This window comes from Chelmon rostratus, chromosome 14, assembly GCF_017976325.1.
Source record: "Chelmon rostratus isolate fCheRos1 chromosome 14, fCheRos1.pri, whole genome shotgun sequence".
Classification (NCBI taxonomy): domain Eukaryota; kingdom Metazoa; phylum Chordata; class Actinopteri; order Chaetodontiformes; family Chaetodontidae; genus Chelmon; species Chelmon rostratus.
In genome coordinates, this window is record NC_055671.1 from 12,125,470 (window position 1) to 12,138,843 (window position 13,374).

Here is a 13,374-nt window from a genome sequence, read left to right on the forward strand (position 1 = left end):
TTAGAAGCTATGCGTTATCTGGTGTATGTGTTGTTTGTGCACTTAAACAGCTGTAACTCATTTTCATTTCAAGTTGTATGATGTCTTTTCTGATTGATGACAGTTTCCCCCCATCTTAATAGCATTACTAACCATAATATTGGACTATTATGTGTTTGTTAAAGGTGGAGATGTGATTTCTGATCAAATAGATCCACTAGTATCATTCATGACTTTTACTTCTCCACTATTGCATTTGCAGTTGATAAAATGGATTTGAATACACTGTGAAGATCTCATTTTGTTTAGTCAAGCAGTCTGTAACATGCAGTCTGTACAATAAACAATTCCAACTTCTCTGCTCATGTGTTGGCATTGAATTAAGTGAATTTTAATACATAATTCTTCAGACTTTTTATAATAAGTACAAAAATCCTAAAGCATACACTCAGATCAAAGAGCAAAGGTCTGCAGCAACTGCAATGTAAACAAATGTTCTCGTAATATGAATTGCACAATTGACTAGCTAGTACCCGATATACAAGACAGACACATACAGGGATCTCTTCTTTCTTTACACCTGCAGCCTCTTCTGCTGGAATGTATAAACTGATAGCGGTGCTTGTGAACTCTCGTACAGTAAAGCTTGAGATCCGGTTATGGCCACAGAAATTACATCCAGGTGAATTTGTTGTTGAACATGCTGTTACTACAAGTGATATCATCTGTGCACTTCCTGACACTGTGTCTTTTAATGAGAAGATAAAGTGAATAAGACAATATCAGTGATTAAATCAGCTGAAGATACCTGAAGGTGCTGGTGATTAAATAAAAGTTCCAGAGCTCTGCCAGGAAAGAATCAGAAGCTTGCGGGTTTGTGTGCACGTGACTGTGTTTTGTTACGTGACGATAACAGGAGGACAACCCACAGGATAAAGTCAGCGGTCGAAGTTCACTCAGAGGCAGATAAGATCAGCGGCTAATGCATGTGCACGTGCATAAACACAAACAGCATGGCTGCCCTGGAAGTAATTAAGAGTTTATGCCATCAGAGCTCTTTGTGTTCACTTTGCAAACAGGCATTCCTCATCAGATTACTACTGAGCCCTGCAAGACCACACATACACACACACACCAAAATATGGTAATGAAACAGAATCACAAAGCACCCACTCACTCAATATATACAGTGCAAACACTGCGTATTCCCTACCTCCCCATCAAGAAACATTCACCAGCCCTGTGTTGACCCTTGTGTCCTCAAGAAGTCTTTTGTTCTTTTCCACTCCCCCTGATTTCTTTTCCTCTCTCTTTTATTCATACTCTCATCTGCTCCTCCTCCGAACCACATTATTTAATCAATAACTTTGAAGAAGTGCATGTGTTGGTATTCCTGAACCGAGGCTGCCCCTCTTACCCTTGCTCTCTCTTTCCCCACTCCCTCCCTCTCTTTTCCCTTAGCTTTTCTCCCTCCTCTCTCCCTTCTATCTTCTTTTTCTGTGTTTGAATGGAGAGGCTGGGTTCCCCGGAACCTGCACGGCCGTCGGCGGGTGCAGGGCCCGTTGCTGGGGTGTCTGTTGCCAAGACGGCAGGTGTCGAGGGAGATGAGGAGGCGGTCGCGGTCAGCTCCAAACTGTTTCGATGTGCGTGCATAAGACGTTGCCTACCACTGGCCTACAGAGAGGAGCTCTACCAAGTCTTAAAGCTAACAGGCCCGTTGGTGAGTAGGGGAAAGTTGAAGTGTTGGGGAGAGACGGGTGAGGGGGGGATTGGTATGCTATTCATAAAGTGCCACAACTACAATACATTTGGTTACTGTACTCTTTTGTTTCATGGTTACTGTTGAATGTGCACTCAGTTAGCAGTTCTGAAAAACATATACAGCGTGCACAAGCTGAAATAAAAGGGTGCCTATTCTACATGCTGGTGCAAACCCGCGTGTGCTTGGTGATTTCACAACACTGCTCTCCACCTTGTAACTACTTTGCTGAGTACAGATAAGCTGTCTGAACCCAGCTCATAGCGATAATTTGCTGCATCAGTTTCAAAGGATCATTGATGGGCAGCTTGAAAATTAGTCAACTCTTTCTCTTTGTCTCTACAGCTGCTGTCTCGGCTTCTGAACTTCCTCCTGCCGTTCGTTACCACCATATTCTGTGGTCACATAGGCAATGCAGAACTGGCTGGATACGCGCTGGCCTCAGCGGTACTGTCTTTACTCCTTCACATATTAGTTGATTTTACCTGCTGCAACTAAAGCACTACACCTATGAGCATTACTCTGTCTAGCATACTGAACTACTTCTACTGCTGCTGCTACTGTTATTACTATGACTGTAATTTTCACCGCTACTTACAATTTCAATATCAATCAATAGCAACTGTATAATACATGTGTGCGTGTGGACATCCACTATAATTAGTTGAGATGGTGGTCCAGCTTAATGTGTTGGTATCTGTATTACACAGTGCAAGTCGTCAGTGACTGGTGAGTGATGTTGAGCCTGATGCCCATTTTGTGCAGCTTTAAAAAGGAACTCACCATACTCTGATATTATAGCACACCAGCACCCACCAGGTCACAAACATAAAAAGAGCTCTTGCGCTGTGGTAAGGGCCGAGGAAATGGCAGGACACAGATACTGATAATTTAAATAAAGGGATTTATTGTCACAAAAGGGTGTACTGATCACTGGGAGACGATACGTGCAGGTCCAGGAGGGAGGCTGGCAGGTGATGTGCATCTGCAGGTTTTCAGGTGGTGGACTGGAGCTGGACAGACTTAGTAGGTTGATACACAAGGAGATGATCCTGAGACACAAGGAGAACACACTTAGTAACTCGGAAACAGGCTAGGCTAAGAACTAGAGCAAGAACAAAGCACAGACAGAGCTATGTGGCTGAGACATGTTACCAGGCTAGTGAGAACAACAGTCTGAAGAAGACTGGAGAGGAGGTCCCGGTTTTTATCCTGTGACTTGATGTTTTGTGGATTTGGCTGCAGCTGTCATGGCTGATTGGATAGGAACACGATGCCCCATGCTCCTAACTACTGAATTTGGTCAACAGTTTCTCTAACAGGCAAAAACAGTCATCAGTGACCACAACACTAGACCTATGAGATTTGAATTGCTGAACAGGTGCGGGTGGCAATTCAGAGGTCTTGTTCATACTCAATACGCCATTGAGTGACAGATACTGTCATCGTGGAAGAGACAATCCCCATGAGGATTGAAATGTCTCATCATTGGGTAAAGCTGCTTCTTCTCGGCTTCTTGATCCAAAACTGAGATGAACTGGGCATGCTCAGCATTCCCGTATGTACATGTCACCGAGCATGATAGGATGTTAAGCGTCTCAAGCAATGCATCTGTTTGAAAGCATCTACAATGTGTTTTTCCTTTCATTTCTCACCTATTTGTATTTCTCCCAGTATCTCATGGCAGCCACCTGTTGCGTTGCTTCATCACCCAGTAGTGGAGAGGAGGTGGTAAAACTTGCTGTCAATGCATAACCCATACTATCTCATCTTGACTAACTTGTCAACAGACAGCAAGCGACTTACACATCCTGCAAACGAAGCAACGTGGACATGTGAGGTCTTGTGAGAACAGTTGGCACTGAACTAGAAGGGCCTGCAAACCCAAACAATGAGCTGAAATTGATTAAATTTTGCAACAAGGTGCAGACTGGGGTGTTGATTCTGGGACTGGGTGTACCAACCCTTTCACATTACATTAATATCGAGGACTTGGCAGAGCTTTACTGTACGCTTCCGAAGAAATGGCTTTACCCTCTAGTTCTGACTGAGCAGACCTGAATAAAGATCTGGACACCCTCCATGCATTGTTTGGGTTGAGATCCAGGATGAGTGTGAGGTGTCCTGAAGTAGGACACAGTGAAACTGGAGTGAATAAGTTGTTGTTGTTGTTTTGTCATTTCCCTGAACCAAAGATGCCTTGGTCTCAGCTTTACACTGTGGCTGGTTTTCCTTTGGATTAATTTAATTATCTAAATTTCTCAGTAATCATTTTGAGGTTTGGAGTTTTATTTGGACAAAACATGGTGTCACGTTGGGTTCTGGGTAATTGTGACAGCATTTCTCAGGATTTTCAGAAGATATTACCAACCAAATGAACCAAGATTTATTCATAATAAAAATAATTACTTGCAGTCCTATACAAAATAGTTAAAAATTAGGTCCACCTCAACCAATTTCTACAGTAACATTCTATGCCTACATCAATACATGACTAATTTAAAATACATAATCCTAAGTGACATTTTCATTGCAAGGCTTTTACTTGTACCTGAGTATTTTTACAGTGTGATATTAGTACTTGAGTAAGTAGTAGGCTTACTTATGTAAAGGATCTGAATACCTCCTCTGGCACTAGATAGCCACACATCATGCACTTTGAGTCAGGATATGGTATCTGTAGACTCTGCTTGAGACACATCAGGCTCATCTCTGCTCCATGAAGACTGCCTATCATGCGACCATAGGCTTTTCCACCCTTGCTGCACCTGGCCTACAGCTTTGATATGTGTGACCACACAGTGTCTGCTTGGCTGCTCTTGGAATCAGTTGTTTAAAGTCCTTTTATACCAAATAGTTTCCAGGAACTATGGAACCACATTCATATTAACAGCTGAGGTGTAGGAAAACTGCATGTCCAGAGATCACATTAATGTAGCTCCTACTTACCGTTCATAAACAAAAAGGGACAATGACTAAAAGACATTTGAACGGGAACATTTTAAAACTTAAGTATAACATGGAGTTTTTGTTCTTTTCTGTTTTCTGTTCTTTTCTTCTATTGGATTCTCCACCTCTCAGACCATTAATGTGACCACCACTGCAACAGGCTACGGCCTTACTCTGGCTTGTGATACGCTCATTTCTCAGGTGAACAACCCACATTATCTGTGCCTCATTGTTATTATTGTATACAGAGAGGTTTTAATTAAGAAACTGTGTCATCAGATTCAGTTCCCTTTGGTCTTATTTATGTTTTGCAGACGTTCGGCGGTAAGAACATGAAACGTGTGGGTGTAATTGTCCAAAGGAGTTCATTGATCTTGCTGCTGTTTTGTCTGCCCTGTTGGGGTCTTCTCATCAACTCTTACAACTTACTGCAGCTCTTGCACCAAGAGGACGAGGTGGCGAGGTAAATTCACAGTTTATGAAGTGGATACATTAATACGTTCCCTTTCTGTGTGCGTGTGTTCTGCATTTGTGTATCTGTGTGTACAAAATGCTGATGCTCCATTGAAACTATTATTAGGTTGTTCAACCTGACCTAATTCCTTATCTTTATTGACATGGTTATCAGCAGCATTACTGATATCTGTATAATCTATTGTGTTATTCTCAGTGAGTGTGTATAGAGATACACACTCACTGTCTGGATATATGATTCCAGGTATAAATAGAATATTGTTAGATTTCTGCCATTTTATTTTGAGGAACTAAAGTAACAAAGCAGAAATTTAATGTGAACAGACAGAATTTTGATACTGCATATACATATATATATAGGGGCATATCTGAGCAGGAAGTGAATTATTGTCTGTGTTTGCTCTATTAAGTGATTATTACTCTCTTTGCCTCTCCTTCAGAATTGCTCACCTCTACGTGATGGCCTTTCTGCCAGCTGTTCCAGTGAGTGCTGATCTTAAATGCTCCCCTGTCTGAAAAAATACAGTGCAGTCTCCCAGGGAACTAAAATGTCCATATATGTTGCACTGTGCAAAATTTACAGAATGAACACACTAGGAAATACTACAGGCTCTGCCCAAGGATAGGAAGCAATGAGGCAAGGAGACAAGTTTGCTGTGAAAAACAACTGACTCAATCAACTCTGATGATGAGCTGATTGAGTCTTTTAGCTTATCAAATGATTGGATGTGTGTTCCAGTGATGGACAGCTAAATGCAAAGATAGTACTCTGTGGCCTCGTCATCAAGCTATGCAGTGTGTTTATTTGCACTCCACAGGCTAACCTGATCACTGTGAATTAAGATGATTAAGTTTTGCTTAAGCTCTCATAATGACCCAAATTCAAAAACTTTATGATGATGCTTGAAGGATGTGAGGTAGCCAACGGGAAATGCATTTAAAACAACAAAATCAAATTCTTTGTTGACGTGTTTGCTTTAATTATTTTTTCCAGCAGTGCTATCCATGCCATGAAATTAAATGTTAGCCTTTCTAGTGCATAAAAGTAAATAAGGAAAGCATGTTTAGGTACTGGACATAAAAAGAGTAGCAGGTGTTTCTAGACAAGTGGACACATCTAGAAAACAATGAATGCCTACAGTCTGGATAATTACCAATCAAACTAGGATGATTCGACAGGAAGACCAGGAGCAGTTCATCTCTGTCCATAATGTTGTGCTTACTCCAACTACCACCTTAATTTTCGCTGAGATAATCCAGTTTGAGTTTTTTAAGTTAAAAAAAATTCACTTTGCCTCTCCCTGCTACAGGCCATGTTCCTGCACCAGCTGCAAGTTGCATATCTACAAAACCAGGTAAGTGTGTAAGAGGAAACTACTGCACTGAATTTTAGTGTTTGGTTCCCCAAAAACATACTTAGGACATAGAGGCACTCTGGTGGTAAACAAAAAAGAGATTGTGTTTTTTGCTTTTGTCTGTCAGGCGATCATTCTGCCTCAGCTGTACACGGCTGCAGCAGCGAACGTTCTCAACCTGATAGTGAACTATGTCTTAATCATCAGCCTCCAGCTGGGTGTCATGTAAGTGTGTCTGTCTCTCCTTTCCTCTCTACTTTGGACTTTGTGTTGCTTGATGCAGTGTCATGTCCACTACTAGTTAATTCTCTGGTATTTAAAGCAGAGAAACTGATACACTCCCAGGAGTTTGGAAAGAAGATGTCAGGAGATCAGAAAACGTATTATGCATTTTAATGTATCTAAGAAGAATAACATGTTTTTTGTTAAAACAGAGTCAGCAGTACACGGATGTTTATTATTTTTGTACTTTATTTAGAGAGAGAGGGAGTGTAGGGCAAAGAAAGAAGAAAGAGCAGTTGATCCTGGTCCAGCTGGATAAACACTTGGTTCAACAGGCAGTCGACTTAACCAATCAGGCCTCTGTAGTCGGGTCAGGTCTGTCCTTCCCCTCCCATATCAAGCATGGACTCCTGCTTGCTCCTTATTATCAAACCCTTGGACATCAAGCGTACTCAAACCACAGTGACCCCTCAGTGTGTAGTCCTGCCCCATCTTTGTAGGAGACGGATGGAGGCACTATAGAATGTCGCTAGACATCCCTGCAATATAAAAAGATGTTCTGTCATGTGTCTGCAGTGGATCAGCAATTGCAAACAGCTTCTCTCAGATTGCCATCTGCCTGCTGTTGTATGGATACATCAGATGGAAGAAGCTCCATCAGAGGACATGGGGAGGTGAGCTGTCCACAAAAAACAAAAAAGTGAATGTCAAATACCAAATGACCAAATCAGCATGTTTGAGAGCTGTCGTCCCCTACAGGCCACACTGAGTATAACCCTAACCTAACCCTCACGTGTGAAACTTCCTGCAGGCTGGTCCACTGACTGTCTGCAGGAGTGGGGCGCCTTCATGAAGCTGGCTATTCCCAGTACTCTCATGACCTGCTTTGAGTGGTGGCTCTGGGAGATTGGAGGTTTTCTTGCTGGTCAGTGTTGTTTGCCACACACACATACACACACAGAGTTGCTATTTAAACATACATTTAATTTATAATCGAAATACAAAACATACTTATTTCCTCCGAGCATTTGTTGAGTATTACCAGTGCAAGTCAATGGACAAATTTTTGTTCCTTCTCTCACACATTCGACCTGTGAGATCAGTGGATCAGCAGCATGCTGTGTGCAGTTTGCTGACTGTGATTGGTCATTTGTGCAAAGTTCCTTGGTGTAGTTTTCAGGCATGGTGTGAAAGTCTTTGTATATGTCTGAATCTGACCTCTATCATATCAGGTGTACTTGGCGAGTTGGATCTTGCTGCCCAGCATGTGATGGTGGAAATAGGAGCCATAACGTACATGGTATGGATCAACCAATGTGTTCAAATTAACATTTATGTAATGATATTATTTAACAATAATTCAGCATTTTAGTCATCTAAAGTGAATGTGCTTATTCATTTTAGCTGAGGAGATTGATATCACTCTCATGTCAGCATGTTAATTCAGGACCTAGATCCAGGGTACAGTTAATTAAGCATAGCATTACTGTGCACAGCATCACCTTTCATCACCGTGTCTATGGCTGGAGAAACTCTGCACACAAGAGCTTGGTGGACAGATAAACTGTTACATAAACATGCCAAAAAGCTGAGAGCATTACCTAACAAATGATGTAACTAATCAACATTAGAGGTGCTGCTAGGTTTACTTTTGAACTTTGGAGGGTCCCAGGCTGTTTCCCCTGCGTCCTTCTGCTAAGCTAAGCTAGCTGCCTCCTGGTGCCAGTGCTCTATTTCTCACACATACATGATAGTGATATAGATCTTTTCATCACACTCTTAGAAAGAAATTGAACAAGCATATTTCCCAAACTCTTCCTCTAAAGGTCCAGTGTGTAGGATTTAGTGGCATCTAGCAGTGGGGTTGCAGATTGCAACAGCCTTACCTTCCCCTACAGTGGCCATGAAAAATGGACCCACTCTCTCTGTAGATATAAAGAGCTCATTCTAAGGTTATGAAATCAAAACTATTCTTATTTTCAGGTCATTATACATTAATGAATGCATAACTATGAATATTATATTACATCGCTGTCAATAGAGCCTCCATCCTGGACCTTTAAGTCAGCTGTGTAACCGATTGTAACGAACACCAAAGAGTAATGTGGAGTACTTGCAGTTTCCTCTAGGCATCCATGCAGCGACATGTGTGCGTGTTGGGAATGCTCTGGGGGCTGGGAACACCACCAGGGCCATAGTCACTTGCAAAGTGGCCTTGGCTCTTTCAGGTACTGAATGAAGACAAAACTGTATGCACTTGTAAACACCTATTCAGTTGTTTAGGTTGGAAGATGTGCTAGTTTGTCAGCAGGATTGTGGAAAAACTGGTCTGATTTTCATGAAAGTTGGTGGAAGGGTGGAGTGTGGGCAATGTTAGAAACAAAGAAATTTTGAAGTGGATCCGAATCACGAGGTCAAATGCCCATTGCGAGACAATACCATACATCTTAAAATCCAGTAGATGGTATTAGTGTACCAGTTGTAGAAGTATGATGACGCCACATTCCAAATCACGATCCACAATCACAGGTACTAGCGATTAGCAACTTTCATACAGAGAGCAGTCGTTCTGCAGTACTCTGGGACAGTGGTTTCAATGGAGAACCGGAACAATTCTAACATCACTACAATTGTGTCAAAGCTTTTTTTCTCAAACAAAGTTGTAGAAAGGAACTTGTATATCATAGAAGAGTTGACTATTACCTTGGCCGAGTGCCCCTATAGGTTCATCATGGAACATGTAACTTGTCAGGTATTATCCCTTACATAATATCTTTGCCATAGGACTGCTTTCTGTGGTGCAGGGTATTACCATCGCTAGCTGCAAGTCCTACGCTGGCTACATATTTACCTCTGATGAGTGAGTTTCGGACCACCACACATTCACTCCTGTACCACGTAAAGGCAACTCTATTTTTGATGATATTTCTCTGTCTGCAGCAATATTGTGGCGATCGTCTCAAAGAACCTCACAGTCTACACATTTATTCAATTCTTCGATGCACTTCTGGTATGTTATTACAAAACAGAACAAATGTTCTGCTTTGCTTTACATGTGCATAAATCTTGTGTTGACTAGTATGCTGAGCTGTTTTCTTGTTTTGTAGAATCAGTGTCTTTTTTTTTCCCTTTTGTTTTTGTTTCAACCTGTGTGCGTGTGCTTTAGTGTGTCTGCACAGGGATTCTTGTAGGATCTGGGATGCAGAAAGTTGCTGCCTTATCCAACCTGGTGTCTTACTACTGCATCGCTCTGCCAGTGGGAATATCTCTGATGTTTGCTGCCAAGCTCAGAATATTAGGTAATGCTCTCAGCCCAATCTACCTCTGTATCTTTCTACAAACATTAAGAAAAAACTGTATGTTATTCCCGTTAGCTTACATCAGTGTTACAACCTTGGTACCGGTCTGAAAATATAAAAAAAACAAACAAACAAAAAAAACCCTGTTGTTTGAAATACAGACAATTCTTGTATTGTTGGATCCTTTTTAAATCAATGTGATTTTAATGAACTCTTATGAAAAACATTTTAGTCTACAATCACCATCGTGTGCATCTTCTAAAGCCCAATATGTATACAACAGCACCTTTGAAGAATGGCAGCAGATGTCAGAAATAAGGTAGTGTGTCTATATTTAAATCCAGGTTAATTTGTTAAACCCACAAACCCACTCGGCCCAGCTGCACCCGACATTCCTTAATTTCCTTCCCTGCAGCCTGCCATTTACCCCCTGCCAGAGTGGATCTTTGCCGTCCACTCAAAGTGTGCGTGAAGTGATAAATGTGCATGCATGCTGCCACACACACACACACTGACCTTGTTTGAGTTTGACCTGACTGTTTTCATGGTGGATTTAATCCATTGGGTGTTGAATAAAGGCCTTTCAAAGTAGTTCAGATTGTAATAATGATATCAGGGTGGCTCTGATTTAACATATAGATGTGCAAATTGTTTGCAGTTCAGTGTACCTGAGTGGGTAATATCTCTCTCTAGGCAATGTCGATGGTCAACATGTCAGCATGTTAACACACTAAGTTAATATGATGGACATGAATATTACCTGCTAAACATCAGCATGTTTTCATTGCCAATGTGAACACACTAGTGTGCTGATGTACATCTACATCTTATATAGTTATATAGTATGAAGTGACATGTACTGTATGAAGTGAATGCATAGTACATATTTCGTAGTTAAGCAGTTAACGCGTGTTTTTGTGTCCCTCTTGTTAGGCTTCTGGCTGGGTCTCTTAACATGCACTTCCCTTCAGACAGTCTTCTTTCTTATTCTAATCTTCAAACTCAACTGGAAGAAAGTCACACTTAAGGTAGGGTAAGCTTGTTCTTGTTCTTTAAGCCATACACAGTATTTGAACGTTTTGTAATGGAGCTCCATCAAGAGGCAGTCTCAACACAGACGGACCCAAATGCTAAAACTAAGACAAGGGAGGCACGATTTGGACAAAAAGTCAATGGTTTTAATAAATGCTTCAAAGAATGTGCAACAGACGAATTCAGATGAGTCACAGAAAAACTGGAGCGATGACTGAGAATGAATGGGACAGAAGAGTATTTATAAATCCAGTGAACTCACAAGGTGCAGACAGAAAGGGCATGAACTGAAGCAGGCGACGGTCAAGAATCAGGAAGGCAGGGAAGCAGACAGGAAAAACAATTAAAAATACTCAGAGGTCTCAGTCGTTAACACATGGACATGGTGATGATTGACATATACTGGCTGGAAGCACCGGTGCTTATATACCGTGGTTGCAGGTGAGTCTTGATTGTTTGATTGTGAGCAGGTGTGCCCAGGAGAGGGGGATGCCGGACCAAACCTGTCAGCCACATCCTGCAGTTACACAATGACGTACATGACAGACAGAGGAGAGACAGACAGGAGACAGAGGGAAACACAAAGACACAATAGGAGAAAGGGAAAACTGCGGGTCCTCACGCTGAGTTTTGGCATCGTTGTTTTTGTTATCTCTCTCAGCTCATTAACAAAAATATTAGTTGAACTCTTCCAAAGAAAAGCGGAGGCTAGGTGTATGTTTTCCACGTGAATAATAACATACCTGTTACATCTCATGCACCTCACTCTAATGTGTTTTCAGGCTCAACTGAGGGCTGGAAAGAAAATGGCGGCGATACCAAAGCGTCGTGCTAGTACAGTGCTGACTGAAGCGATGGCGTTTGACACCTCTGACTGCACTAATACAGTAAGCATATATATAGCATACAGTGTGTGGTGTGTAGTTAAGCAGGGTGCGCTCACGTCTTTGTTCGTGCTCATTATTTGAGTTACTCACATATTGATTAACAGCAGCATCTTTGCACTCTGAAGGCGCAGGCGGGCGGTGAAGAGGCCCCTAAAGCAGATGGCTACCGTCCGGTCAACACCCAGGACCAGGAGCTGAAAGTGCACCATGAGGCCCAGGGCAACAACACAAATGCAGGAGGGATGGAGGGGGATGCTGAGCAGAGCAAAAACACTTCAAACACCAAACCTCAAGCCCTGCTTTCTGTCACTCAGCTCACTTTGCGTCGGGGCCTCAGCGCCTTGCTTTCAGTTCTCACTTTGGCAATCGGTGTCGCTTTTCACATTGGGTTCCCGATACCAGAACCCACTGCCCAGAGTTGGGCCAACTTAACCCTGAACTTGACAAATGGTTCCACTCCTACACCACTGGCTCTTCTGGACCTGACCACAAACCTCTGAGCTATGTCTGACCTCTGAATGTAGACATCTCATGACTGAGCACAGCTGAGAATCTAGAGCTCCTTTGTAGAGAGCAAAGAATTCCTGTCTGAAGTTTCATAGTCTACTCATAGACTTGGGTTGTCACTTTGTAAAACCACATCCTGAAATGGGCTACAAGCTCTGTCATTTGTAGAGAAAAAGGCGTCTCAGTGCTGCACTGCTGAGCAAATCCACAAAAAGCTGGAGGCAACTTCAAATGAGAGTGGCAGGATGACCGAAGGTCTTGTTCCAAAGATTAGACTACAAGACACACTATAAATCCCTCACATGGAGACCACATGGGTATCGAAGAACAGATGTTCTTCCACAGATAGCTTTTGATTTTTGCACCTATTCTGGTCATGATTTCCATATTGCACTGTGACGTATGTTTTCTTCCTTGCTGACCTTAAATTTTCTCGTGTTTTAACTTTAAGATTGACTGTAAATATCTGATGTAAAATTTACATGTATGCAGGCTATACATTACTGCACCGGCTTCATGTATCACTGTCACTCTGCTCTGGTATTCTTCAGGAGTTATTTTTTACTGTATATCTATGGCCAATATTATAATATGATAGCACCCTAATGAATAAAAACAACTTTTAAAGTGCATGACAATGGAACTAATTACAGCTCATGCATGGTGGTCCCCCAAAGTTAAGATATATAACAGTGATCTGTAGTCTGAACTCTGTTTTTTAAGTTCTTCTTGGAAATATGCAGTTCAAGGGAAGGACTCCTAACTGAAAAAATTAAACCAGCGATTTTGATCGTAGGCCGTGCTGTTGATGTCGCAGCATCTGGCAGCCAACATACTGGTTGGTCCTGCTTGCATGTTGTCTTATCAAATAAGCTTTTCACTTCATCAGTGGAAAATAACAAATAAAACTG

General features: G+C 41.9%; 1 protein-coding gene across 1 annotated transcript; it reads left to right on the forward strand.

The window, feature by feature from the left end:
- The first annotated feature begins 1,486 nt into the window (after positions 1-1,486).
- On the forward strand, positions 1,487-12,456 carry slc47a1 (solute carrier family 47 member 1). Its single transcript, XM_041952751.1, has 17 exons — positions 1,487-1,699; positions 2,084-2,185; positions 4,820-4,888; positions 5,002-5,150; positions 5,602-5,644; positions 6,472-6,516; positions 6,644-6,741; positions 7,315-7,412; positions 7,550-7,663; positions 7,971-8,038; positions 8,858-8,966; positions 9,523-9,598; positions 9,679-9,748; positions 9,905-10,037; positions 10,971-11,065; positions 11,852-11,956; positions 12,082-12,456. The coding sequence occupies exons 1-17, from the start codon at positions 1,487-1,489 to the stop codon at positions 12,454-12,456; spliced, it is 1,962 nt and encodes a 653-aa protein (XP_041808685.1).
- Positions 12,457-13,374: the final 918 nt, after the last annotated feature.